The following is a 26703-nucleotide window of genomic DNA, read 5'->3' as shown; positions in this document are numbered from 1 at the left end:
TTCACATATGAAAGGAAATAAGACATGGGGTTGGAGCATTTTTTGGCATTTATGATGTCGGTGAACAAGTTAGACAGTCAATGCAGTTATAGTAGAAAAGGCCAGAGTGGACGCTCGGTTATAGCTGCTGCTTCAAGCACTGACATTTTTTTTATACAATATTTTCTTAAATTATATTAAGTTTAAATTTAAGTTGACCAATCTGCAGAGGTCAACTCTATTTCCCTGGGGAGTAGGCCACATTAAAGTTAATTCTTGCCTACCCCAGGGACAGTTTCTCCTTTGTGTTGTCCTCTTAGTTTCAAGCCTGAAACAAAAAGAATATGACTCATGATAACTCCAAATTTATTAGCATAGCTCTGCTTTTAGTACTTAATTTTGAATTTAACTGATTTTTTTATTAATCACTAAATTGAACGGGATATTTCATGGTCATCTGCTTCATTTTTTTCCTTGAATCTTTGTACCTGTTTAGAGACACAATTTTAACAACATAAAAGAACAAATTAATTTTTTTTTATAACAAAATGCTGATAAAATTTGATCATATATATAAAATCAAAATATAATAATTATAAAATTTATCAATATAAGGCATTCAAACGAAAGCAAAATAAATTTAGGGCTTACTCTAAATAAATTATGTATTTCTTTGAACAAACTTTTCCAAGGTAAACTTATTATTTATATTTTAATTGCTATATAACAAAACATGACCAAATTAAGCCCGCATGATTTAAAATTTTCCTGAAATTTGCAAAAGAGTGAAAAAAATTATTGCTCACCAATAGTACGTTCTATCTTGCCTAGAATGGCTTGGTTAGGAATGGCCCTGCCAGCTTCGTAGTCGTTGATAACCTGCGGCTTCTCGTTGATTTTTGTGGCCAGTTCCTTCTGGCTCCAGCCTTTGGACAGACGTCCCTGCTGGATCAGTTTGCCAATGTCCATGGAAATTTTCTCGTGCTTCAGCTCTTCAGTCTCGCGGTCCAGTTTGGCCGTGTTCTTGGTGGTCTGGTGCTGCTTGTTGGTGGCAGCACCCCCTAAAAAATATTTTTCTTATTAATCCAGTCTATTTTAATTTAAAATTGTTTGCTGCATGAGATATCGGAAGAGTAAAGGAAATTACAACTATTCTGCGTTTCTACATATGTATTTCAGTGCATCACTTCATGTTTTTATAGGTGGCAATCGCGCCTGTTTCGCAAAACTATTTTTAAAAAACATGAGAACAAAATTGTCTGTATTTGATTGTAACAAATATGAATTTGGTTAATTTAAATATATGTATGTAAAGTATTTCTGCGCATACATTTCTGAGTCGTGTCAACACTGGCTCCTTGTCTCCTGGCGGCATTCACAGCCTAGAAAATAACGATTTTAATTGAAATAAACAAACAAGTATTTAATTATTTGTTGTTGTATGTATTTAAGTTGAGGATAATGTCTACGTGCAATCGACACGCACCTGCTCAGACTTAGCCGAGATATTTTTCATATTCATCTTGCCGGTAGGTTTGATTTGTCCTTTTCTGCAAAAGCGTAATCACATTTTGAGTTAATTCACTTGCTGGGATTAAAGTTTCATCAGTTCCACTCACTTGAATTGATAGTAATGTTGCTGCGATTCCAGAAACTTCGCAAATCGGTAAAACGTAAAGTGCGTGAGATTTATTTGGTCAAGGGAAAATTTCAAGATGGCGATCACAACAAATGAGTGTCGACCAATCAGCGACGAGGAACCAAAAGGGGGCGTGACACTGTCAATGCAGTGTTTTCGCTAATTCTGCAGACTCCGGCGAAATTTCATCGATTAATTTTCATTTCGCCGCCGCGAAGAGATGAAAATTGGGAAACTTTGCGTTTTACACGCTTAGGGCATGGCCATTTATTTGCACTGAATCGCTACCGATGGTGCTTGTTTCAAGATAAATCCCAAATTTGGCTCGGTAAGAATGGAGAACTTGGTGACAACAAGGAGTGGTTCCTATTTTTCCATTTTTTTTACGTACATACATATTGCGGTTCACAACACACTGCGTCAAGTAAATTTGCGCATAAGATGTATATTCGCTGCAATCAAATAATTTTAATCAAGAAATCAAATTTTTCTCTTGTGGTTTTAATTTTATGCTTTTTGTGTGCATTGATTTTTTTCAACATTTTAGACATACATACATACATAATTTTAGTTATCTTTATCGTGTTTTTCGTGTTTTCTCCAAAGGTCCACTATTTGGAGAGGATGCCGAGTTTGGAGCAGCTGTTGCAGGCGGCCAGCAACCCGGCAAACTCTGGCCCGGACACAGCAGCCATCGACCGCTTCTGCGAGCGAGTGAATGTCGAACCTGACGGCGCCCTGCTGGCCACCCGTCTGCTTGCGGCCAAAATCCAATCCAGTCACGAATGGGAGGCGCTGCAAGCTTTGCACATCCTTGAGCACTGCGTCCGCACGTGTCCGTCTCTGCTTCCTGAAGTGGCCAAGTTTCGTTTCCTCAACGAGCTGATCCGCGTCGTGTCGCCCAAGTACTTGGGTCCTCGCACCGCTCCTGCCATCAAAAGCAGAGTCCTTGAGATGCTTTTTGGCTGGACAAGGCAGTATCCTCAGGTTGATAACTTACCTTTTTTAAATTATTTATAATAAAAAAAATATATATTTTCCTCGGTTAATTTTTTAATTTTTGTTTTATTTTTTGCTACAATAAAATAATTTTTTACAGGAAACAAAGATCCAGGACGCCTTTGACATGCTCCGTAAGCAGGGGGTAGTCACAGACGATCACATGTCTTCACCATGCGCTGTTGTGCCACCGAGGCCGTCGGACAAAACTTCAGTGTTTGAGGACGACGAGAAGTCCAAGCTGCTGAAGCGACTTTTGCAGAGCAAACACCCGGACGATTTGCAGGCGGCCAACAGACTGATCAAATCGATGGTGCGAGAGGACGAGAAGCGCACGGAGAGGCAGTGCAAGGCCACCAGCAAGGTTGAGCAGGTGCAAAACAACTGCCAACTGCTCATGGAAATGCTCACGCACTACAACAAATCTGGTACAGATAAAAACAGTCAGCAAAATTAGTTCAATTAAAACTCTTTAAATTTAAAATGACAGCAAATATGTAAAAAATCTCACGTTATAAAAATAAATATTAAGTCATAATTTTTCCAGGTGCCAACACTGCTGACTTGGAGTTAATGTCTGAATTGAAACAGACTTGCGAAACTTTGAGGCCAACCCTCAGCAACCTTGCTGAGGAGTGTGCCGACCAGGAGGAAATTCTCAACGACATCATCTCCGCTGGGGAAGAGCTCAGTCGTGTCCTGGATATCTACACAGCTGTGATCCTCCGAGGTGAAAAACTGCCCTTGAGGACAACGTCCGCAGGCGCATCCCTGCTTGACTTAGGCCAAGACGAAGCCTGCTCCGTGGCGCAGAACAACAAAAGTGACGCCGACCAGCTGAAGGAAATTTTCAGTTCGGCTGGAATGAATTCGGTTGCCGAATCGACGCCCATGAGCGCACAGTTGTTGGACGGGCCGTTGTTGATGGACGCACCGATCATGGGCGCCAAAGTGGAGTTGGGGCCTCGAAAAGCCAATCCCTCCCTAATGACGGGTTCAGCCGATTTCATCTCCTCCCCTACAACTGTCAAAGTGGAGAAAAAACCACACGGTGACCCCCTCAAGGGCCTCGACCTGGACTTCCTCGTTCAAGCCCAAATGACTGAAGGTCTGCAAAAGAAGCAGAAAAAAATCAGCACCGGCGATGATGCAATTCTAGATTTTGAAAACGCAAACCACGGAGACGACTCACTGTTGGACTTTGGAAAGTCGGACAGTCTCCCCGACCTGGAACCTTTAAATATGGATGGGCCTCCTGAAACAAATTCTAAAATACCCGCAGATATCTTAAACTTGCCTAACGTAAACACAGTTTCCAAAGATGTCCCAAAACCTGAAAAACCACCGACGGCCACAGTTGAGCCGCAAAGAGCTTCCGAAGAACCTCCGATAGATTGTAAAGCTCTTTTAGCCAACCTCACTGTTAGTTTGACTGAAGTGCGTCCAAGTCGAATCCCCCCAGTGGTGGTTCTGGACCAGCCAGAGGGCCTTCACGTGTCTCTGCACGTGGCCCAGAACTGCCCAAGACCTGGTGTCCGAGTGGTTGTCGTCTCCATTCAAAGCCGCCTGGCACAACCGCTGGACAGTCTCGTGTGTCAGTGTGTGGTGCCCAGCAAGGCCTGCAAGGTGCGACTCCAACCCCCTTCGGCTTCCGAGCTGCCTGCCTTCAGCCCCTTCCTGCCGCCCCCAGCGGTCACCCAGCTGATGCTGCTGGCAAACCCAAAGGAGCAGAAAATCGGCCTCAAATTAATGCTGTCCTATTGTGTGGATGGTGACCTGGTCACAGAGATGGGTGAGGTGGAACACTTGCCTTTTGAAGGCTCAACATAAATTTGAAAATTAAAACAAAAATATTATGTGATCTGAACTCAACTGTTCTCTCGCCTTCAGTTGTTTTATCTTTGTTGCAATACGTACGCGTGTGATTTTTTTCCTCCTTACTTTGAAGTTCCAATCTTGTTTTTACTGTCCCTTCTTTGACCAGTGAAATGTATCCTCACTCAAAAGAATTATTATTATATTTTATGCATTCCGCCTGTTTCCTTTGACCTGATAATGGCACTCACAACTGATAAAATGTGTATGATTAAATATTAGGAAATTATATTGATATGAAATATAATAATAATGCTTGTATGAAAATGAGCTTTAAATACACAAAAAAAATCTGTGAATATTAGAAAAATAACCCTAGTTTCTCTGATGAAAAATTTGTAGACTTAAGCAAAAGAAACTCTGGCCAGGTAGTTTTTTCATGTACTGAAGATAAGAAAAATTAATCAAACAAACATTTTGATCGAAAAATTATGAATTTTGTTTATTTTTCAATCGCGACACACAATATAACTGAAATCCAATAACGTTTATTGACACTTTTACCAAATTCTCGAAAAAGTTTCGCAGTCAAATTGAATTTGGCATTTGGACAAAACCATGAAATTTACAAATTTGAAACGTGCACGTTTTTAAAAATCTAGCAATCAAGTCCTACTTTTCTACAGATTAGTTCTTAAATTCTAGTTCTGAATACAATTATTATATATTTTCACAACTCTTAAAATCTATTCATCCTTGGTTTAATTCTTGGAGGTAATTCATTTGCAATACCTGATATGATGATCTTATTTTTCGTAAGTGATAGAAAAACCGTCTCTTTGTTTTTTTTTAACAGTTTCCAGAGTTATTTCCTATTTTTTTTTTTTATGATATGAAATATGCCAGATTAAAAAAAAAACTCCAAGTCGTCTTAGGATTAAAAATAAAATTGTATCCTGCGAATAAAAACTAACTTTCCAATACATATTGAGTTAATGAGCTATAATTAGATGGAGCTAAGAACTACAGGAAATTTTCTACATTTGGCTGGTGTTTCTCTGTAACTATAGAGCCAGAGAGGCAGTTTGGCTGAAAAACTAATAATTGTGGGTTAAATTGTTTAAATAATTATTTCTTCAGAGTATGACTGGGTATGAAAAGTTTTCTACTAGACTCTTCCCATGAAATTTTGTGCTATTCTGCCGGCGGCGTGCTGCTGGCGACGAGCGCTTGCAGGAGTGGTCCCATTTGCAGAACTGTCCCTCCAGGACGCTCATCATTTTCCCGCTCCGAAATCGGCTCGGCAAGATAGGCCGCCTCGTTCAGCTCGTCCATGAAGGGCTGTCGTTTGACCGTCTCCTCGGCCACCTCCAGCTTCTTCACCTCCAGAATCTCGGGAATGCTTGCCAGGGGAGGGGACACCACTAGGGTTGGAGCCGCAGAAGGTACAACAGGTGGCAATGCAAACTTTTCACATTCGGGGACTCCAACAAACTCGGAGCGGTAACCCTCATTTATCTCCTTAGCGATGGCCAGCTCTTGGGTGCATTCAATTTCGTTGCCTGTTAAAATAAATTAATTAATTTCTGCCAACCGGAGGATTTGATAATATCAGATTTAAATGGCTATATAATATAATATTATTTGAAACGTTAATTAATTAATGGCACTATAATTCTATGATGAAATGTTTTTCTTAGAAAACCGACCATTAAGTAAATAAATAATTTTATCAATTTGCTGATCGATTTATTTTAATCGCATTCTTTATGACTATTCTAGGCTTGTAGATAGTAGAAAGGAAAATCCCTGTGATTCATAGAATGCAACCTGCGTGACACTTCTGCCTGGCAGGTTGCATAGTATTTTTTAATTATATGTATATAAATAACGTTAAATGTTATTGCAAATTTTTAATTCAATTTGAACTGATACAGATATTATCAGGAAATAAGGAAGATTAATTGTTTTTTACCTTGGAGGAAAATACGCAGTGTGGCAATAACGTCCTTGTGTAAGCAGGAGCTCTTTGCGGCCACGGCATTGCCTATGGTGGTGATCTTGTTGTGCGACAAGTCCACAAAGCAAATCTTCGGGAAACCATGAAGATCATTGTCTAAAACCTTCAAGTCGTTGTGGCCAGCAAGCAGATTTTCCAGTGAAGGCAGCAATTTCTGAAAAGCAATTTTTCAAAACTTTTGGGCAGAGCTTAAAATTTAAAATTCTTTACCTTTGACGTGTCTGCCAGTGTTGAAATTTGGTTATGGCTGATGTCGAGGAACTTCAGGTTATCCAGACCGACCAGCTCGTCTGGCGGCAAGTGACGCAATCTGTTGTGGCTCAGGTCGAGATTCTGCAGGCTCCTCAGGCCAAGCAGAAAACCGTCCAACGTGGAAAGCTCGTTGTGTCCCAGACGCAGCTCGTTTAAGTTTGGACTGTCCAATGACTCAACCACGTTTTGCATCTAATAAGAAATAATAAAAAAATAATTTTCAATTTATTCCTCCCTTCTTAAACGCTAAAGGTAAAATGAAAAATTTAAAAATTAATTAAATTTACCTCAACACGGCTAAGCAGCCTATTGATCCTGTTGTACCTGAGGTCCAACTCCTGCAACGTCTTCAAACCTCTAACCTGAGATAGGTCAAATTCGGTGAGGAGGTTATGGTGCAGAGAAACCCGCACGACTGCGCGCAAAGGACGAAGGGCGCCGTTCAGTTCGGTGATCTTGTTGTGGCCTAGGTACAAATATTGCAGCTTCTCGCACTCCAAAAATTCATCCTCATTGAGCTTTAATATAAATTAAAAAATAAAATGCTGTCATTATATCAATTGTTTTTAAATTAAAAAATATATTACCGAATCGATTTGGTTGTATGTGAGACTAAGGTGGTTGAGGCGCCTCAACTTTTTGATTGAACCACTCAGAGCTGAAATTTCGTTGTGGCTCAGAAGCAGTTTATCCATGGCGCTTTGCAGGTAGAGGTCCTCGGGCACCGAAGTCAGCAGATTGTGTGTCGCATTCAGGTGCACCAGTTTGCTCGACGCCGGCAGTTCTCCGTCCAGACTCGTCAGCGCGTTTTGCTCAATGAACAGCCACTCGAGATCGCTCAAATCCCTGTCGGCAGAAATCAAAATGGTCTGAAGGAAATGAAACGCGAGAGTGCAAACCTGAGGGATCCGTTGACAGTGGTGATTTTGTTGCGCGCTATCGCGAGTCGCTGCAGCTTCGGAGGAAACGTCTTGGATCCGACCTCAGTTATCTCGTTGTCGCTCAGAACCAGGCTTTTTAAGTTGTGCAAATCCTACAAGTTTGTATTTTAAAAATTATTCTTATTATCCAATGCGATTTTAAACTGACTTCAAAAGCATCATTAGACAACTGATGGATCCGGTTGCCTCCCAAAGTCAGTGTTCTCAGCTTCGGCATGTGAGCCAAGGTGTCGGACGGAATCTCCGTCAGCAGATTGTTTGCCAGGTTAAAGAGAGTCACATTCCCCATTGACAGGAACGCGTCAGAACGCAGGGATCTGCATTATAGAATTTAAATTTTAGCTCATAACAATTTTAAGAAATCGAAAATAATTTAAGGTACAGTTTATAGTCCAGATTAGTAATTAATTATGAAATTATGAATAGACACTGACAAGAACAGTAGAAAGAAGTATCATCTTATGGATTTTGGCAAACCATTTACCAGCGCCATACAGCATTCCAGAAATATATATTACACTAATTTCCATGGATTACATTTTACGTAGAGTTGTCTTGTTTGACGTGTTCTATTTTAATAATGCTTTATAATATGATAAATATGTATATTTGAATAACATTAATTTATAATATAAAGAATTGAATATAATTTTTTAAATACTTCTAAAATAATATAAAAATAAATAGTGCTGCAATATTATAAACAAATAAATTTTTTAATTAGTTCAAATCAATGTGAATATTTGGTAATGTTATTAATTTAACATTTTTTTTTTAACTTTTCTAGTTATTTTTAATTGTGGCAGAATTTAGAAACTTCCCAACTTTAAAAAAATTCTCGCTTCTCAGCACACGAAATAAATGCGTTTGCACGCTGCAGCGCTTTAGTCCCATTTAATTAATTACACTTCGTCACCAAATCTACTCTGGGAGGCGCCTCGAAAGAAACAAATCGCGTCGCGCCTGCTGCCCCTGCATGTCGTCTGGCGCCTGCTTCTAGTTTAGTATAAATATTTTGGAAATGCGGACACGCACGTGGACATGTCACCGCACACACGGCGCCGCAAGAGAAATAGTCGTCTAGCACCGCGCTTTTTTGTAAAAAAAAAAAAAAAAAGAAGGAAATCGTATACCGCGCCTGTAGTCTATATCAAAGCTGATCAATTAATCGCGGGTGCCCATGAAGTCGCGCGTTAAAAAGCCAAAGGTTATCGCATCACCAATGTGCATTTTGTATCTCTCGAATAAAACACTTATGTTTATAATTTTACAAATCAAAGTTTGGAAATTCTTGTTAATTTTTAGTAAATTTTTTTCGTAAGGCAATAAATTTTTTATACATTAAAAAAATTCAGATAAAGAAAAATGGAAACGTGGGTTTTTTCTTTATATAATTAGATGTATTTTTCAATAATATTTTAATTTATATGTCAATTTCATAAATTTGATCTGTTTCTCATCCGAATTCTAAGAAAATTTCAGTGTATCAAAGTCCAAGCACGTGAACAGCCGGCACAATCCCATTTCCAGAGAGTGCGTCAGCCCTGGCGCGATTTTTTATGAATCAAAAGTTCAGCCGTTCACACTGTCAATCAACGGAGGTGCCGCTGCAAGTCTGGCAGTAGCAATTGCGAATATTGAGCTCTCGCGCGACCAGGTCAGAGGTCACGTACCTGACAAGTCGGCGGGGTCACCAATTGGCGCAGTGACCTCTGCGATATTGGAGCCAATCTAGGTTGACATTCCAGATGAAATTCTCAATTGGCAATTCTCACAGAGAGACGAGCCAGCCGAGCGCGCGCGCGTCATATTCTAATTCTTGAAACCGTCAGCGGAAATCTATTTCACAGAATAAGAATCGTGCCTACCGCGGTGCCGATTTCATTCGTCAGCGCAGCAGGCATATTGTTATGCAATTATAAAATTTATTACGGCTGCAGTTGTAATCGGATGTAATCAGCTCATTATTGTTTTTATATATATTTCCTTTTCAATGATTCAATATTATTTTTATAATTTTGAAAATTTTAAAATGTTGAAAATTATCACAATTTAGCTCGTTAATAACATATATGTGCTCAGTCAGAGTTTAGAATTTAAAAAATTTAATAGTTTAGTTTAATAGTTTAGTTCAATAAAAATAGTTTAGTGGACGAACATGAATTTTAGCACATAACAATTACGAGGAAAAAGTAAATTATGCCTAAACTGAAGGGATTTCCAGTATATTCTTGATTTCAAGGTGCCGCGTAAATTATTTATACATAAAGGAAGACGACGCATTTGAATAACATAAATAAAATATCAGCCAATGCCATCACCAGTATCACGCGTTTCTGCCATTTCTGGCCTAATTTCGATTGATTTGACGTTTGAGAACCCGATAACAACAAATAAACTGGGGCTTTTGATGAGACACGGTCTTTATATTAAAAAATTCTCTTTTAAAGAATATTCTTTTCAGCCTCTTATCTCCGATATATCATTAATGAACGAAGAAAATAAATTCTAAAAATAAATATGCGGCGAGTTGATTATCATCGTAAACATAGAAATAGATGCTTTAACAATAGTTAAAAACAGTTAAAATATCAAAACGGCAACTTTAACTCATGAATATTGAAAGGAGATTAAAAACATTTAATTTTTTTTTTTGCAGAATAATATTAATTATTTTTGCTGTATATATTTCCACTAGTATCTAAATCAAATAGTAAGCATAAAAATATTGGTCTCACAATATAATCATGTTTCTCAAAAGTGCATTAATTAATTTTAAGTTTTAAGTGATTTGGAATATTATTGAATGAAGATGAACTAAAAACGTAGAAGCTATTAAATTGGATGCGATATACTTTTATTGTATACGTTTTTGCAAGTGTAAATTAAAATGGGATTTTATTTTATTTTTTAATTTAAAATAACAGTTTTTATTTTTAATTATATTCAGGATGAAGTTTGGAACTATTGTCAACACAATTAATCAGGGAGTTAAAATTAAAATTTAGACCTATATTTATTTATTAAAAGTAGTATGTAAAAATTGAAAAAAAAAGAGTATCGAACCTGAGGTTGTTTTCGCTGATGTTGAGTTTGTTGACCCAGATGCCAAGATCTGCGAATCCGAGGCCTTCGGGGGCCTCGAGGTCGTCGAGCGTGGAGTGGGTGATGCGCAGGGTGAGGCGTTTGTCGGCGGCAAAGTGACCCTTGAGCGCCTGGTGCACGTCGGCGAACGAGGTCATGCGTTCGCAGGCGACGTTCAGCTCCTTGCCGCTGAAGCAGGTGCACGGCGAGATTTGGGGTCGCTGGGCGCAGTGCAGACTGCTGCCCACGGTCAGCCCCAGCAGCGTGTACAAGAAGCCCGACATGGCAGCGACGATTGAGCGGCGCCGCATCTCCGTCCGACCGACCTCTGCACCAACTCTCGCAACTGTAGCTCCGCCCTTGCCCGCAATCAGAGAGGCACCACCACTTTTTCTCGAGATAATAAATGTAATGCAGATTTTCAATTATGCCCAGGAGTTTTCGAGCGTGCGTGTGTCGCGGGTCCGGCAGCTCCTGCGTGTCTGCCGCTGCTCGCGACCAGACACATATATTCGGCGGACCCCCATCCCTCGCGGCTCTCCGCGCCTATAGCTGTCAATCACAGACACACTCTCCGCCTCCGCAGGCCTTCCTTCCCTTTGTCCACGACGGCACCATCTGCCTGGCCGACGGGGGTGGCTTTTGTGTTGTACAACAAATCAGCCACGGCAGTGCAATGCGGGCTCATTTTAATGCGCAGTTTCTCGAAAAAGAGTTTAACACGATGAAAGTGCTAGTACAAATCTTGGAAAAAATCCCTTTGAAATTAGTTATTTACACAATCGCAAGTCAGAAGTTGTCACATTTGATTTCGCCAAAATTTTCTTAACTTCCTGTATGACTGTGAAACAGTTTCAAATAAATATGTAATTGTGAATCAAGTTATTCATATTGAGTCATGCCCCAGCCACTTCAGTTCTGTGTTTAAACGTTTTCTTATATTTCCTCAATAATCATATTTCCGGTTTTAATTTTTTACAACTTAACTCATAACATAATTAATGTAAATTTTCATTATTTAATAAAAAATTAGAGTTTAGCAATGAAGTCTCCAATTTTTTGTGTGTTAAAAAAAAATTTATTATTTATATTAAAAGGATGCTTGATTTAATAACCTTCTTGATATACAGCATATTTTTTGTTTTGTTAGTAACATAATTTCTATATTATTGGAAATAAGCGAATTAGTTATTATATTTATACAAAACCTCCATACGTGTTAAAAAATTATAATTTGATCTCATTCTGAAGCCTCTAAAAAATAAGTTAAAATAAAATGAGGGTCTGATATTTTTGCAACTGCTCTTAGAATTTTTGTGAGAAAGAACATCTGTGCAAATGATAAAAGAAATCAGTCAATGTAGTCAAAGAAAAAGGCGCATCTTATTATACTTCTGTAATCCTATTTTCTTTAAGCTGGTCTCTGAGCAACGTCAAAATAGTCAATAATCTTCAGTAAAGTCATTGAAGCAGTATTTTAATTCAGAAAAAAAAATTGAAAAGGATTTATCTTTTAAGAAATATACCAGCGTTTTGAATGAAAAGTGGATGTTTACTATGCATCCTTGTAAAGAATGTGTCACACAAGTGGTGGCGCCAGGAAATTTGGTGCCCGCCGAGTTTTTTGGGCCGAATTGTTTGGAACGTGTTGACTGGGCGCCGCTTATCTGTCCCACCATCTATTTGTCTCGCTGTCTTCCGTGGCGCCGATCAACTGTGGTGCATTTTTAATTGGACATTAGGCGCCTTAGAATTAATTGGTCTGCATATAACGAAATTCTTTGCCAGGGAATTATTTTGTAGAAAAGAAAACTGAATTTTGTTCACTGTATAGAAGCTAATGAATATATTATTATATTTTTATTACGAGTATGAATGTGAATTTACAGATAAGAGACGCACATCAAAACGCACTTCAATATCTCAAACAGATGGAACAAGTTTGGTTTTGCGAACAAAAAGCAAACAATAAACAGGCACGCCAAATAATGCAACTTACTTTCAGTATAAATTGCTATTCCAAATTTGACTGCCAATTCAATCAAAATAGTTCCGAGCTCTCAAGATCAAATTTTTAGGAACAAATTATTCAATTAATCGTGGAAAATTGCTTATCAGCAATCAGCACCAACTCATCCTCACACACTGTAGCATAATTTTAAGCATAATGTGCAAACTTAAATGTTTCTATTAAGAATAAAGAGCCAAAGAATTCAAGACAGTTTTGCCAAATTTCTTTAAAGAAAAAAAAATGAAAAAAACCACAACTATGAAGTTTTCCCGAAAGAAGATGCGCATTTTTCTTCCATGTGCATTAATCCAGCTTAACTTAGGCTCGCTTACTTAGGTTAATTGTGTAGTACGCAACAGTATGAAGAAGTGTATAAAATTAACTGACTGGACAGCAGTGAAGTTGGTGGTGAGAAAAGAATTGGAAATGAAAATTTTCTTCCTTCCCTTGATCAATTCTACTGCTTCGTCGGCTTGAAATACTTGTTAGCATTTGGATGACGCTCGGCTGAGAAGTCTGGGTTCAGCGACAGCTGCTGCTGCACAGATTTCTTCACCTCCTCCTTGTAGGCGGCCTGCAACGTTGTGTCCGAGGAAGCAGCCTTGGCCAGCTGTTCAGCATTCGAAACGCCGGCGGCAGTTGCCGCCGTTGCCACGGACTTGGCAATGACCTGGTCGACGCTGCCCTGCGGTTTGCTGCCGCTGACCAGTTTGCGCCGCTTGCTCGACATGCCAGACAAGTAAGAGTCACTAAACGGCGCCTGGTCCGGCTGCCTACGCTGCCGCTGAATGTCTCGGCTGATCACAGGCACCCAGTCCTGAAACAATTAGTCAAAATTCTTTCATTTTGAAAATGTATTTCCTTTGATTTATAAAAAAAATCCTCACTCTCAACTATTTTGATAATATAAAATTTCATTCACAACTTACAGGGTCAAGTCCTGTGTGCCACTCCTCAGCCCCGACAACAACGTCGCAGGCGGCACTTGAATCTGTGCCCATGGGAGGCAGCACAATGGCACCTTCCTCAACTTCCTCGGGAGGAGGCAGCACTTGCTGAGTGGGTAGTTCTTCGGCGGCCAAGACGAATTCCTCGTCACACTCCATAGCCTCAACGGCAGCTGCAGTGCGAGGAGTGGCAGTCTGGCTTTCGGCAGGAGTGGTAGCAGTCAGGTCTGGAGTTGCAGACACGCGCTGAACGAATCTCTCGACGGCTGGAGTGTCAATCTGCATGGAGAGGAAGTAAGCAGACATAGAGTTGCGGCCGTGCAGAACAGCCATTGGCGTCGGGGTGCTTGGGCTTGGAATCAGACGATTCTGAAAATCAAATAAGCATATCAACATTAAAGGAAAATCCATAAATTATAGTTTTTAAATTTTGATGAGCAAAAGAGAGTACACTAACCACAGTCGATCCGATGAATTCCTCCAGGCCCCTGCGACCGTCTCGGCAGAAAAGCATTGTCAGCGAAGTGAGATAGCGCAGAAATTGACCACTGAATCCCAAAAGACGGGGCCCAAACTGGTTTGGTGTGATGCCTAGTAAAACACAATTGACAAAGTTTTTTTTGCATTCAATAATCTACACAAAGTAAATTACTATCGTTGTTGATCAGTTCCAAAAATGATGTAAGCTGGTCTCTGTAGAATCGTCTGAATGACTCGGCCACATTCAATCCTGGACGAAGCTGATTCCAGGTCTGCGACAAAAAAAGTCGTAAACACATTTTATTAGATTCGAAAACTACTCACTTGTAGCATATTGACTATAGGAATCTCATGCATAATTCTTTCCACAGCCTGGTTAGTGTTTTCAGGGGTGACAGGTTCGCCTCTCATAAGCTGTTGGTTCACTATCTCTCTGAGCGGGGTTCGAATGCGACTCAGCGGAGTTCCCTGCTGAAAGCTCAGCTGCAGTATGTCTTCTAGCGTGAGGTTTTGGGTCTAGAAATGGGACAAAAAAGTTAATTTTTTCTTTCGTATGATATTTCGGTAAAGCTCTTACAACTGTGTTTATGATCGAGGAGAAGACGGACGCTTCATGGTCAGGGGCTGTCGGCCAGTTTATTGTAGGCATTCTCCAGTTAGCAAAACTATCATGCTGCGTGAAAATTATTGTTAGCACATTTAAAACTAAAAAAAAGAACTTTCTTACAGGAATTATGTCCAACAAGCTTCGGCGTAAAATGTCATCAACATTGATAGCCCCTGGTGGAGGTGGAGGCCCTGATTGGAAATAAATTTCATAAATGACATAAATTATTAATAAAGCAGAGAATGAAAATTATATAACTATTGAATTAAAAGATTTGTGAATAAGACTTATAAGATAAAAAGTGATATGTTATTCAAGTTATCTTACTAGGCTGAGACGGGGGCTGTTGAGGAGCAGTAGGTTGTCTTGTTGGAGTCGAAGGCGCGCTCTGTGCGGCTGCGCTTGCAGTAGTGGTTGTCTGAAATAAAATTTAGAAATAATTAGTAAAACATACACATATTATAATTTAAAAAAATCCTATTAGATGGTGCTTCACATGAATAGGATATGAACACATTTTTTCTTCCAACACTCAACCTTTTGACCTGCTCCCTAAATAGAAACACATTCATTGACTCCACATAATTGAACGATGGGGCCTTTGTGGGAGAGAGTCAAAAGATCGCACCAAGAGATGAATTTAAAGCAGATCTTTGCTCACCTGCGTCGGCTCTGTTTGTCGGCGTCTGGCGTGAATGTGGTGTGAGCTGCACATCAAGTACGGGTCGAACATGTTGCTCATGCTCACTTTAAAAATATATTTCAAATGAAAATCTTGCAGAATTTGTGCGATTTCAAAATAAGAAATTAGTATTGAATTTCCATTGGTATTGTTATAATAAAACTTGTAAAAGTTCACTTTATTTTTAATTATTTCATGGATAGAAATAACAAATTTGAGTTTGATTAATAGAATATAAAAATGAAACCTACCTGGAACGTTCACTGGGGCCAAGTGCACATGGGGCCTTGGTGTGGACCTTGTCTGTGTAGATGTGGTAGGGTTGGTGGTGGTAGTGCCTCTGGCTTGGCTGTTCTGGCCAGTGGCGCCTCCAGAGGAAGGGGCAGCGCCGGCCCCCGCAGCAGCTGCGGCCGAAGGAGACGCAGAGCTGTTTGAAGTGGGGGCGCTTGCGGGCTGACCGCTTTGACCTCCCTGGCCACCACCCATCTGGTGGGACATGGCGTGCATAATGATGGCCCTCATCAGGTCAGGCGAGGCTTCGTGCACATGATGGAAGTGGTTGTGCTGGCCACCGCCACCTCCCCCAGATTGGCCTGGCACGTAGGTCAGACTGCCAGGGGTCATTTCCATCACGACCTCTACATTGCCTCCTGAGGGCAGAGTGAACGAACTGCGACGGGCCTCAAATGTTGGCCCCACCATGAATTCAGGGACCATCTGTGGACGTCCAGGTTGATCAGCTTGCGGAGGTTGCTCGGCGGTGGCAGCTGGAGTGGAGGCAGGGTTGGCTGTGGGAGGCGAAGTGCTTCCGTGAGATGGGGACGCCTGCTGGGGGCTGATGTGGCCGGAGACGACGTTGATCTGCGCCTGCACAGGAATGCCAACACCCTGAACAAAGGCTGGCTGCAGGACAAGAGAGCGGACGCCCAAAGTGCGGGGCGGAGGGCGAGTGAGGCCCAGACTCAGGTCCGACAAGTGGTGGTATGCATGGCTGATGAAGTGCATTGTCTCCGACACTAATGAGAATCGACGCTGCACATCTTCAAGAGTGTTGTTCTAAAAATTAAATTAAGCGAATTTTAAATTTCAGTACAGAAAATATATTTTTGTTTTCAGGTTTATATTTTCTTCTTTTCTTTTAGGAAACACTGTATTTTGAGGGAAAAAAATTACCTGTCCCTCAAAAGAAGCAACTGCTGGATCTTCTCGCATGATTCTGTTCATTTCATCTGAGAATGGACGGAGCCGATCCTGGATTCTGTTCATGTGATCAATGGAATCAGCCATTGCACTGATTGGTGACCCTCTTCTAAAATTTTACAAAAGTAAGAGGAAATTTTTAATCTTTGTGAAGTTTTAGTACCTTGGGCGTTGCTGAGCGCTGGGAGAGCTTGTTGAAGTTGATGATGAACTGGAAGGCTGCTCTTGACCAGCAGTGGCCCCAGCAGAAGCAGGTGCATTTTCGCTACTGGCACTTGCTGGAGGTGGCACTGAAAAAAATTATTTCACAAAAGTTAGACGTCTTTATAAATTTTATCAGTGAAGAGAGAAACAGTACCTGGTGCTTCTTCGCTTGACGTTGGATGAGGCGGCGAGTCCATGGGCACATCAGAGGACATGGAGGTGACGGTAATGTTTGGTGCCCCAACAGTGATGTTGGTGTTGCCACCCATTGAAGTGTTTACAGCAGAGACAATGGCCGAGAGCGCACCGGCCACAGCAGCTGAAACGGCGCCACCAAGAGTTGTGGGGTTATTGCCTTCTGGAGAATCGGACACAGAAATCGATGTTGTCAAAGTCCCAGCCAGTTCAGGACCCCTAAAAACATTTATTTTATTTCAATATTAAGAGGATAAAGGGAAATTTATAAGTCAGAATAAAAGGTTTCCATCAATTAATTGGAATTTGTGTTTCTTACACAAATGCATCTGCTCCTTCAGCAGTCAGGGCACTCATATTTATGTGGTCTGCTGGCGGATATGGAGCTACAGTTGGGTCCTCAAGACGAGCAACACAGTTCTCAGCTCGAGACAGCATGTGATTCACAAGACTAATTCGGTTGTGAGCTGCTAAATGGATCATGTCCAAGGTATCTAAAAATTATGCAAAAACTATTTGTAGGCATTTATCTATAGCATTTATCTATAGATATGGAAAAATATCATTTACAGCAATAACAAGAGAGAAAATTATCTTATATAAGCTTTAATGGTTAATTGGTTGGTTATTTTTAAAAATCTTTTCTGAAAAATACTGCAATTTTCAAAAACTCTATCGTACTTGAATCAAATCCTCGAGCAGTGCTGATGTTGATGCGACGAGGGCTGTTGGTGGCCGAAGACCTTGTGGAGGTGCTCGCCCCTGCTGTGTGCGGCCTCTGTGTTGGAGGCACTCTCTGGACAAGGTGAACCACCTTTTTGTCGAGATCTGCAAAATTTTAATAAGATTTCCTTGCTCATTTTCAAAGTTTATTAAAAATTACTGTATTCCTTGAGTTGCTTTTCATCCTGCAAAACTCGACCACAGTAAATGAGCCTTTGGCTGTTGGCCGGAATGTTGACAACCTTCTCGATCTCATCTTTGAAATCTTTGACCGTTTTCTGAAAGTCGAAGAATTAGGAAGAGGTTGAAAAATCTTATTGCATGATATGCTCGTTCCTAAGGCTGACAAGCAACTGTGGCCTCAATGAGAACATTTTCACTTACATCCTCAGCAAGGTTAAACTTGTGATTTTGAGAGTCCAAAGTCTTCACAGTAATATCGAGTAATGAGGCCATTTCTTAAATCAGAAAGAAACAAGGGATATAACACTAAAGCCACAGCGGAACCTTAGAATTTCTGGAAAGTGCTAACACCAAAATGCTTTGAAGTATAATTTTTGATTCGTCACCTGCTGTTGGATTTCAATTTGTTCTACAATGAAAGGCGAAATCTCAGATAATTCCGGCCGACCTGGACATCGGGGGCTGCGTCATCGGCGCCTGCAGAAGTGGGAAAAGTGAAATTAACGCAACTTCTGTGCAAGAGCAAAAAGAGGAGGTGGGCGAACGAGATGGAATTGCGTTTTGGGTTTGAAGAGAATTTTATACACGAAGTCTCACCAAGCGTATGGTCTGAGATCTGACGATTTTTCTCGAAAGTTCGCCGCTTCCTCTACAGAAGTCCAACAATGACCCAGCCACGCAACAATCACTTCTGCCGCACTATCGAGGAAAACGGCAGCTTTCAAAATATAATTCTAGCAGCTCCCAATACAGATAACAGAAAGTAACCTAATCCAACATGGCCTCTTTTAGAATGTTACTTTGCAAAACACTTCAGAGATGGCACGCAATGTGCACACCCTGCACATTGAATAATGCGGCTGAAAGGGAAAGGCGCGAACTTAGTGCTCTTGATTTAGTTATTGCTTATTTCATTAAAATTAATTTAATTCGTAATTTTTCTAGATTTAATTTAAATTGTATTTCTTTAAGAAAATTTGAACGATTTGAACATTATTATTTCCATATCTCGGCTTGAAATTTTTGGAAAACCTTTTCAATAGAAAAGTATAGCATCAATATTTATACAAATATAGCATGAAAAAAAAACTTAATTGAAACTGGTTAAACTCTGACAATGAGGACAGGGAAATCTTAAGAAAGCCAATTTTTTTTCATTTTTTACTTCTCACAATCAGTGGACATCGATAAATAATTATATATTTAATATTTTTGCTAGTTTTGATTTCCTATTTTCATGTGGGTCCCTCAAAATATGTTTGTCATCCCTTCGAGATGGGTTGGTGACCCACGGATGTGGATCGGCATTTCCCTTATGTGCGATTGCATTCATGCATTCCCAGAGTATATTCGAGTTGCTTAATTAAAATATCGTATTTTTCTGTTGCAAATAGTATTGATTTTTTTCTAAAAATTAATTGTGAAAATTTCAAAATCCCAAATAGGCGTCAGTGCGTCAGGCGTCTCCCATCACATCACATTTCTTGCCTTGGAATATGTATGTGGTAGAACTTCTCACAATTGAGGGTTGATTCATGGTGATTTAAGTTTTAAAGTCACATTTTTCTTGGTTTTGTGAGTTGTTTATTGTTTAGGAAAACCAATATTAATCCTGCTCTTGTTTTTTCTTAAACTATAAACAACTCACAAAACCCATAGAGGAAAAGCCGACTTTAAATTCAAATCCCCATATTGGTGGCGTGTAGATGCATTTGAATGCATTTTAACAGCGTTTAACACACAATCTTTTTTATGCTAGGAATAATGCCAAAATATCATCCATAAATTCAATATTAAGATTTATCTTCTGGTATTGGGTTAAAAAATTTGGGTGGTATTTATTTTGATGTGGTACAAAAATCAAGGAAGGCGTCCTTGTACTTTGCCACTCTCTCGTTGCTGCAAAAATAAATTATGTATAAGATTTTTTTTATAATTACAAGCAATATGATAGTAGCACTACTACTACTTACTGAATATGAGAGCGAGCGTTGAATTTGGGAATGCTGCGCTCTTTGGCTGGAGGCTTTTTTGCAGATTTTGAAAACTGGGATTCGACAGAAGGCAAAGAGTCGAACAAGTCTTGCATGTCTCCTGTGATCACAGTCTTTTGCCTCTTCTTGCGTTTTTTCTCCTCGATCTCACCGGCTCTGACAGCGTTCAACTCTGACACACAGAAATTATGTTAATCAAGACACAAATTTTATATAATTAAGGCTTAAATTACTCATTAAAAACGCCTCGCGTCTAAGAAGCCTCTTTTCCTTTTTATTGTAAGGGTTGTCGATCTTGAAGCTCTTCTTCGAAAGAGTGCTTCGAGCATCCTCGTTTTCCCTTCTTAAATTATCCTGCAGCGTTTTGTTAGGTTCCAAGTAAGCCTGAGGAATGTCCAGGCCCGCAAAGAGGTCGTCGGGCACAGAAAGAGTTTGAAGGCTTCTGGATACATTCTGGGTTTCTGAAGGAGCGTCGGCGATGGACTGTTTTTGCTCCGCAGCTGTGTGGTACTTTGTCCTACCTCTGGTGATTTTGCCCATTTTCCTTTCTGAAACAATAAACACCGTTATAATGCATAATTCCAATCGATATGAAAAACAAAATTATTTATAAGATCTTAAACGCAAAAGCGTGTGTGCTGTTTTTATTTCGCTTCATAATAATTTTTACGATTTTTACAAATAAAACGTACATACATAAAAATATAGTAAAAGTATTACTTACAAATTCAGGATAGAAGATTAAATGAAATATACAAAAATTTAAATGGTTTTTTGTTGTTTTATCGCAATTATCAATGCAGAGTATGTAGAATCTAACCCAGCAGCACGTAAATTTTCTTCTTCTATCATTGTTATTGTTTTGACCAATGCTGCCAGCATAAAGAAATTAAGTAGCTATTTATTTTGCAAAAACCATGGGAAGACTCTATCAGTTGATGTAAAGAAATTGTAATTTTATTTTATTCATATGCATCCAAGAATTAAAAAATATTACATTCAAATAAAAATACATTAATTTTCACTTAGGATGCCACTTGTAAGGTTTCTTGTCGTAAATTTAAAGAAAAAACCCGCGAAGTCAATGTGCTGCCTAATCTTTATGATCTATATCTTGTACAGAGAAAGGTGCACGGCACGATGGGTTTCTGAAGTGACTGACCATGACATAATGAGAATGAAAATAAATACCTGATGAAATTTACAATCTAATAAATTTTATAATTAATGTTCCTCTTCTTAGAAGAATATGAAGAATAAAATTTGAAAAATGTGAGCAACATTGCTATTTTTGTAATGTATTTTCAGTGTTTTGTAAGTATATTTTTGATGAAATAAACAACAAAAATAAATAGACATGTATATTTTGATTAAATAAATAAAATAATAATATTGAGTAGCAAAAGGTAGTAAAAAAAATGGCAGAGCATAGATTAAATTTGTTAAATTCCGTATGTTGCTTAAAAAAAGCAGGCCGCAATAAAATGAACTTTTTATGTAATAATGTTAATTATTTTGCACTCTACATCTCCGAATCATCAGGTTGAGAGATATAAATTCCATTTCTTTCATAAATAAATGTTTTTAATTAATTGATTTTTAAAATAAAAAACTATACAGACACATGGCACATTATCGAATTATTGCAAATTATTTGTGGCGGGCACCCAAGTTTGACGTGCAGGGTGTGGTGCTTGTAGTGTGCGTGAGGCAATTTCAGGGTGCGACCACACCCTCGAGCGATATCTGTCGGGCCGAAGTCGCACGCGTGTACGTGAATTAAATATTTTTCAGATGCAAATGAACTCGAAACTCGCAGAGCCGCGTTTTCACTCGGGTGGAGCTGAAGGAGCTGCCTGACACACAATGACTCTGACTGGGCGCAAATGTCACTCTGCTCGGGGCCAATCATTTAAAATTAGCCACGTGACCTGACTGCCAGAGCGAGAGATATACCTCCTGCTGTTAGCCAAGTAATTTGCACACGGCCGCTAATTGTGTAACCTTAAACAGAGGCAAACGCGCCGCCTTCTGCCTTTAAAATTCTTTTGACAGGGAGTCATTCAGTGTCACCTTCTCTTTTGGCCCCTCCAAAAAATGAATAAAAACGTGTATAATTTTTATTTAATCAGACACATCTGGCTGAGAACTGCTTAGGATATGGCTGTGTATTATTTATTATTTTGCACTGCTTTAAGTGAGCCAATTTCATTCCAATATTTGAGAACGTAATTTTACCGAAATATTCTTCACACAAAAAATAAAATAGAGCAATTATACACATATTTATACACCCTGAAATATTATTTTTTTATTGATATCTGCTATATTCGTATTTTATTATATATAATATTTAATATTAAAAACTTACTTATTTACTAATTTATAAGGTCTTGCCCATTTAAAGAATTAATAAATCTATTATCAAACAAGTATTCTCGTTTATGAAAATGTGTTGCTGGATAATCATCAATTTATCAGCCGTAGCTGCGTCATTGTACTGAAATACATTTCCCAGAATAGAATTTTATCACACGTGCCGTTCTTATTATTCTCAAATTAATTTGCAAGTGGCATAGTTTCCTCTCTCTCTCTAGCTATTCATAAGCCCAACGCTGCTATGCACTACTCACACGCACACACATGATTTGCATTATTTTTAGAGTGGCTTTGCGCGCAGAGAAGGCTCGCGTTTTAATGGGCAAATCCGAGCCGCGAGCAAACAAAGGCATTAGACTGCAAAACAAATGGCGTATAATGAAAACTGTATCCAGAAGGCTTTATTTTGACGACAATGCCTCAAGCGGGCACATGTGCAAAACAAAGAAGTCTATTTCGGGTCTCCCTGTCTCTCTCCGCGCCTCTGTTTTCGCAAACACACCGGCCCATGCGTTTTCGCGAGAGTGTGCTTTGTTTGAGCGACGACTTGGGCTGAAACCCCAAGCGGACGCTTTTTGTCTCGCATGATTAACGATTAACTCTCCCCGGAATAGGCAAACAGAGCTTTCAAGGGAAAAAAGATAAAGTCTCTCTCTCTCTGTCAATACATAAATGTGCAGACTACAAAGGCTGGAGAGTGCTCATAATTGCCGCTGATGGGATGTTGATGGAGAGCCCAGCTTGATTAGATAATGATTGGCCACTTCTTTGCTAAAAACATACTACTTGACAATTAGTCAAACTTGGAATGAAAAAAATTTATGCAATATAATAAATGATATCATCCGATGACCGATTTGTTCTCGTTAGTCATAATTGAAAGTCTCGTCACATACGACGTACGCTCAATTTTCCATTATAAATGTTTAATCCCTATGATTATGATTGAAACACGGGGCGCGATAAAGTCAAGATGAAGTTTGAGAAATCATAATTGCAATTGCATTCCATTCTTCGCAGAACTCTTAAAAATTGAAAAAATATATGGATTTTACAGTTTTTTTTTTAAAACGCTGTTTTAAAAAGTTGCAAATCATTTTTGGTTGTGTGTTTTTTTATTAGAGATAGTTAAAGATGGTCTGAAGATAATTATCTTATTTTTACACTTTTTGAATATATTGGTTTTGCAGCAGAAATAATTTTAGATAATAGGGTACACAGAAACATATTGATGCATCTCTCTCTTTATGGTGTAAAGGTTGACAGCCTCTTGTTATACCGAGTTGAATTTTTAAGAATTAAGTTGATAAGATAAAATGAATTAATTCTTGGTAGTTATGATTGCGAGTTTAAATTACCATCAAACCATCATATCATATGCTGACTAACAAATTTGATGAGTGAGAAGAGAAGAATGGCAAAAAAATTAAATAAACTTTTTTAAATAACAACACCTGTTCATTTCACTATATTCACAGAAATTTAAATTTCTTGTGCTATTTTGATATTAAAACGTTTTATGATAAATCGTTATCATAATATTTTTGTATAAAAAAAATGGTGCATTATAAATTATAATATTTTCTGCGTCAATATTTATCAAAATCATTTTATTGTGAATCATTCTTAGGCAAAAGACAAGACAAACTCAACCACATCTGTACTTAGATTCTGTAGTTTTTAATGAGAAGAGAAGGCTAAAAATCTCAAGTCAAAATGAGGTCTTTGTGAGCACAAGACGCCCCAGAAGTGCGACTCGTCCCACGCAAGGAAAGCAAAGTTAAAGCTGGCCAAAGCTTAAAGCTCTCGCATTTTACAACCTGCTTTGCACGACCTGGACCGGCATTACATAATATTGTCAAGTGGGGGTTTCGCATAAAAATCTTGGTAGTAACTATATCATTAAATATTTCCAAAGCCGTTATTGAAACAACGAGAGCCACCTCAAGCTAAATTCACCGGTTCAGGAGCATGTTTCCTCATTACCCTGAAACCTGATTTAAGAAGCAAAGCATGACGAAGTGCGCTCGGCAACAAAGTTCGCCGGCAACACACACAACAGCCATTCAAACGAATTGCCAATTTGCCCCGATAACAACGCACACAGGGGCGCACAGTTCGCGGCGGTGGTCCAAAACTTTGTGTCGCTCGAGGTGAAACGTGCGCGCTGCGGATGCTGAGAGCAAGGAAAGGGCTCCAAGTTATGTCAAAACACAATGCTAGGGACGACGGCATACCTTCCATAATGGTGGAGCGACGTCAACTGAGGTGCCCTTTTCGCATTTTACGTAACTTTGTCCAAAAGTTTTGAGCGTTGTTTAAGAGAGGATTATTGTCACAACTGTACCGCTAAAATAAACAACTTGAATTGAAACAATGTGACAAAGGCCAAGTCATCGTATTAATTTTTTAGCAATCAATTTTCTAATTATAGTCAGATACGTTTTGTAACAGGACATTAATATAAACTCAGTAATAATAATTCAACAATTAAATTATTAAAGCCAATGAATTGTGTAAAGAAAAACTGAAAATTAGCGATTTGTATATTTTAAATTCCAATCAACGGCCGTAACATTAAAATAAAGCAACGGTTCAAACTAACCTTACGGACATAATTGTATTTTAAATGAAACTCTTAAATAGAGGTTTAATAAAAATATAAATGCGTGAAGATAAAAAGTAGGATAGGAATGTGAGATGGGCTTGTATCATATGTTCGAATTTAGTGCAAATAACCTAAGATTATCAGAAATAGCGCATAAAACAAATAAACAAAATCCATAATGTGTATTATGTAGGTTGTACACGACAGGTGTAATGAAATTATCTGTTCATCTATGAAAAAAAATTATAAAAGAAAAAAAAGAAAAAAAAAGAATAAATTTTGGTGTAATAGAAAATGAAGTAATGAAACAAAATAAAATTATAATAATATGGTTAGCGATGGTTAGCATCAATTAAAATTTACATTTATTTTTGTTGTATGTTGCAGACAATTGTAATTTAAAAAATATAAAATAGAGTGATCATTATGGCAATTGGTGTCACCCTGACGCGAAAGGTCACGCACGCACGGCAGAAGCGGCAAAAGTCCAACAGCAGTTGGGCAGAAAAGGGGTTCGAGGCCAGTGACGGGTTCGGCGCGGCGGCGGCGAGAGTGAGAGCCGCGCGTCGTGTGTATTGATTAGCGGGCGCGAGGAAGGAACTGGCCCCACGTCACATGGTCTGTGTGTGTGAGTGAGTGTGTAGTGGTGGGAAGGGCGTGCAGAAAGGCACCGACAATCGCCGAGCAGTCGAGGCGCACGCGGCCTCCCAAACATCCACCGAAAGACACACTCGCACGCACGCTCGACCCATGCAGGCGTGATTCGGTGCGCGCACCCTTTCCCGATCGTCACCCGCACTTGCTTCGGCCCGACACGCCGAAAACATGATCCCCTACACGGCGTGCGTCGGCATCAAGTCCGGCAAGAAGAAGACCTTCAGGGCCGAGGCCCAGCGCTGGCAGGTCGTCCACCCGCAGAACGCGCAACTCATCATCACCCAGGTAAGAAAGTCAAAATTATATTTATTTTTTTCCTCTTCCTTTTTATATAATTATTCGCCTTTCTCCCCGAAGGGAGAGGTCACGTGGGGTTGGATGCAGAATCCGCTCTAATTGAGTTTCCATGGCAACTCGTGACAAAAGAGGCAAAAAGTAGTCTGGAGCCGTGTGTATATCATTTTCTCTGCTTCTACGTCCTACGTATAGAAATTAATTTGTTTTCCATCTGAAATGTCAACCTGTGCGAAAGGTCATTGCAATACCCTTCGCTGAAATTAACTTATTTTATGCCGACGAAAGCCGCTGCTTTCTCAAGGATTTGGGATTAAAACGCTGCTCGTAAAACTTCCTTCGGTTTTGGCGCAAGTCCGGTTTGCATTTAATTTATCTACGTGGCGCGGGAACGCAAAAGTGGTGCAGCGCCGGACATTTCACTTTAATAAACACGGTAATTGCAGAGAGGTCCGCGACTCAATGCCACGCGTTAATAATAGCGTCATAATTTTTAATCTGTCAGTGGAGATTGCAGATAAAAACGGCGTGAATGGCTCCTAGTGTTTTGTTAAAGACCCGTGCCCTTGACAGATTTCGAATCATTCCGAATTAGTCGGCGCGAGGAAAACCACTTTACTACAAGAATTGAGTATGTAAAAAAATGACTCATTCCTTTGTTGGAACAAAATTTTTATCAAAAATCAATTATGCGAAACTGATTCACGTTTTTAATCCTCATAGTAAAAAAAACCTACTGATAACAATCTTGAGCTGCACCCATATTATTTTTACATTAATTTTGTCACCGAAGTGATTTACTTTTCTTAT

At 39.4% G+C, this 26703-nt stretch overlaps 6 protein-coding genes across 7 annotated transcripts in view; 2 read left to right on the top strand and 4 right to left on the bottom strand.

Moving 5' to 3' along the window:
* Window positions 1–161: 161 nt before the first annotated feature.
* On the bottom strand, window positions 162–1741 carry LOC132202693 (endothelial differentiation-related factor 1). The gene is made up of 5 exons (XM_059629772.1): window positions 1599–1741; window positions 1466–1529; window positions 1310–1361; window positions 786–1040; window positions 162–307 (listed from the first exon to the last, which is right to left on the bottom strand). Exons 2-5 carry the CDS (start codon window positions 1499–1501, stop codon window positions 249–251), a joined length of 402 nt encoding a protein of 133 aa, XP_059485755.1. The 5' UTR covers window positions 1502–1529; window positions 1599–1741; the 3' UTR covers window positions 162–248.
* A 1-nt stretch (window position 1742) lies between these two features.
* Window positions 1743–4930, top strand: LOC132202682 (ADP-ribosylation factor-binding protein GGA3). Its single transcript, XM_059629753.1, has 4 exons — window positions 1743–1946; window positions 2225–2605; window positions 2718–3045; window positions 3165–4930. The coding sequence occupies exons 2-4, from the start codon at window positions 2243–2245 to the stop codon at window positions 4445–4447; spliced, it is 1974 nt and encodes a 657-aa protein (XP_059485736.1). The 5' UTR covers window positions 1743–1946; window positions 2225–2242; the 3' UTR covers window positions 4448–4930.
* Window positions 4931–5235: 305 nt separating this feature from the next.
* Window positions 5236–11246, bottom strand: LOC132202683 (leucine-rich repeat protein SHOC-2). 2 transcript variants are annotated; one of them, XM_059629754.1, is made up of 8 exons: window positions 10712–11246; window positions 7794–7962; window positions 7604–7737; window positions 7292–7550; window positions 6992–7222; window positions 6663–6896; window positions 6408–6606; window positions 5236–5994 (listed from the first exon to the last, which is right to left on the bottom strand). In XM_059629754.1, the coding sequence occupies exons 1-8, from the start codon at window positions 11038–11040 to the stop codon at window positions 5627–5629; spliced, it is 1923 nt and encodes a 640-aa protein (XP_059485737.1). In that variant the 5' UTR covers window positions 11041–11246; the 3' UTR covers window positions 5236–5626. The 2 variants fall into 2 exon arrangements, with proteins under 2 accessions (XP_059485737.1, XP_059485738.1); XM_059629755.1 differs by lacking the exon at window positions 10712–11246 and adding an exon at window positions 9319–9449.
* Window positions 11247–11817: 571 nt separating this feature from the next.
* On the bottom strand, window positions 11818–18763 carry LOC132202679 (large proline-rich protein BAG6). Its single transcript, XM_059629748.1, has 19 exons — window positions 18559–18763; window positions 18348–18438; window positions 18163–18236; window positions 17939–18056; window positions 17737–17883; window positions 17375–17549; window positions 17015–17274; window positions 16820–16946; window positions 16630–16765; window positions 15708–16512; window positions 15436–15521; window positions 15102–15192; window positions 14895–14965; window positions 14745–14840; window positions 14492–14683; window positions 14340–14439; window positions 14145–14278; window positions 13670–14056; window positions 11818–13557 (listed from the first exon to the last, which is right to left on the bottom strand). The coding sequence occupies exons 3-19, from the start codon at window positions 18232–18234 to the stop codon at window positions 13198–13200; spliced, it is 3357 nt and encodes a 1118-aa protein (XP_059485731.1). The 5' UTR covers window positions 18235–18236; window positions 18348–18438; window positions 18559–18763; the 3' UTR covers window positions 11818–13197.
* A 357-nt stretch (window positions 18764–19120) lies between these two features.
* The window catches only part of LOC132202687 (collagenase-like), a 90257-nt gene continuing 82674 nt past the window's right edge, over window positions 19121–26703 (bottom strand). The window contains exons 2-4 of the mRNA XM_059629766.1: window positions 20189–20503; window positions 19935–20127; window positions 19121–19860 (exon numbers count right to left, since the gene is read on the bottom strand). Of these exons, the coding sequence (XP_059485749.1) occupies window positions 19800–19860; window positions 19935–20127; window positions 20189–20503 (569 nt within the window). The 3' untranslated portion in view covers window positions 19121–19799. The remainder of the gene's footprint in view (window positions 19861–19934; window positions 20128–20188; window positions 20504–26703) is intronic.
* Window positions 25597–26703, top strand: part of LOC132202680 (high affinity cAMP-specific 3',5'-cyclic phosphodiesterase 7A-like) — a 61405-nt gene continuing 60298 nt past the window's right edge. Inside the window, exon 1 of the mRNA XM_059629751.1 lies at window positions 25597–25884. Coding sequence (XP_059485734.1) covers window positions 25768–25884 — 117 coding nt within the window. The 5' untranslated portion in view covers window positions 25597–25767. The remainder of the gene's footprint in view (window positions 25885–26703) is intronic.

Source organism: Neocloeon triangulifer, unplaced genomic scaffold, assembly GCF_031216515.1.
Source record: "Neocloeon triangulifer isolate White Clay Creek 2 clone unplaced genomic scaffold, ASM3121651v1 ptg000015l, whole genome shotgun sequence".
Taxonomy (NCBI): domain Eukaryota; kingdom Metazoa; phylum Arthropoda; class Insecta; order Ephemeroptera; family Baetidae; genus Neocloeon; species Neocloeon triangulifer.
This window is presented reverse-complemented; position numbering and strand designations above follow the sequence as displayed.

Excerpts from the sequence above, each read along its gene's own strand:
- LOC132202693 (XM_059629772.1), bottom strand. The coding sequence starts at position 1,501 with ATGAATATGAAAAATATCTCGGCTAAGTCTGAGCAG. Across the intron at positions 1,362-1,465 it reads TCTCGGCTAAGTCTGAGCAG|GCTGTGAATGCCGCCAGGAG; the intron begins GTGCGTGTCGAT and ends GTTATTTTCTAG. Across the intron at positions 1,041-1,309 it reads TGTTGACACGACTCAGAAAT|GGGGTGCTGCCACCAACAAG; the intron begins GTATGCGCAGAA and ends AATATTTTTTAG.
- LOC132202682 (XM_059629753.1), top strand. The coding sequence starts at position 2,243 with ATGCCGAGTTTGGAGCAGCTGTTGCAGGCGGCCAGCAACCCGGCAAAC. Across the intron at positions 2,606-2,717 it reads GGACAAGGCAGTATCCTCAG|GAAACAAAGATCCAGGACGC; the intron begins GTTGATAACTTA and ends AATTTTTTACAG. Across the intron at positions 3,046-3,164 it reads CACGCACTACAACAAATCTG|GTGCCAACACTGCTGACTTG; the intron begins GTACAGATAAAA and ends TAATTTTTCCAG.
- LOC132202683 (XM_059629754.1), bottom strand. The coding sequence starts at position 11,040 with ATGCGGCGCCGCTCAATCGTCGCTGCCATGTCGGGCTTCTTGTACACG. Across the intron at positions 7,738-7,793 it reads TGTCTAATGATGCTTTTGAA|GATTTGCACAACTTAAAAAG; the intron begins GTCAGTTTAAAA and ends ACAAACTTGTAG. Across the intron at positions 7,551-7,603 it reads ACTGTCAACGGATCCCTCAG|GGATTTGAGCGATCTCGAGT; the intron begins GTTTGCACTCTC and ends TTCTGCCGACAG.
- LOC132202679 (XM_059629748.1), bottom strand. The coding sequence starts at position 18,234 with ATGGCCTCATTACTCGATATTACTGTGAAGACTTTGGACTCTCAAAAT. Across the intron at positions 17,275-17,374 it reads GAAGGAGCAGATGCATTTGT|GGGTCCTGAACTGGCTGGGA; the intron begins GTAAGAAACACA and ends AAATGTTTTTAG. Across the intron at positions 14,684-14,744 it reads CCTCGATCATAAACACAGTT|ACCCAAAACCTCACGCTAGA; the intron begins GTAAGAGCTTTA and ends TCCCATTTCTAG.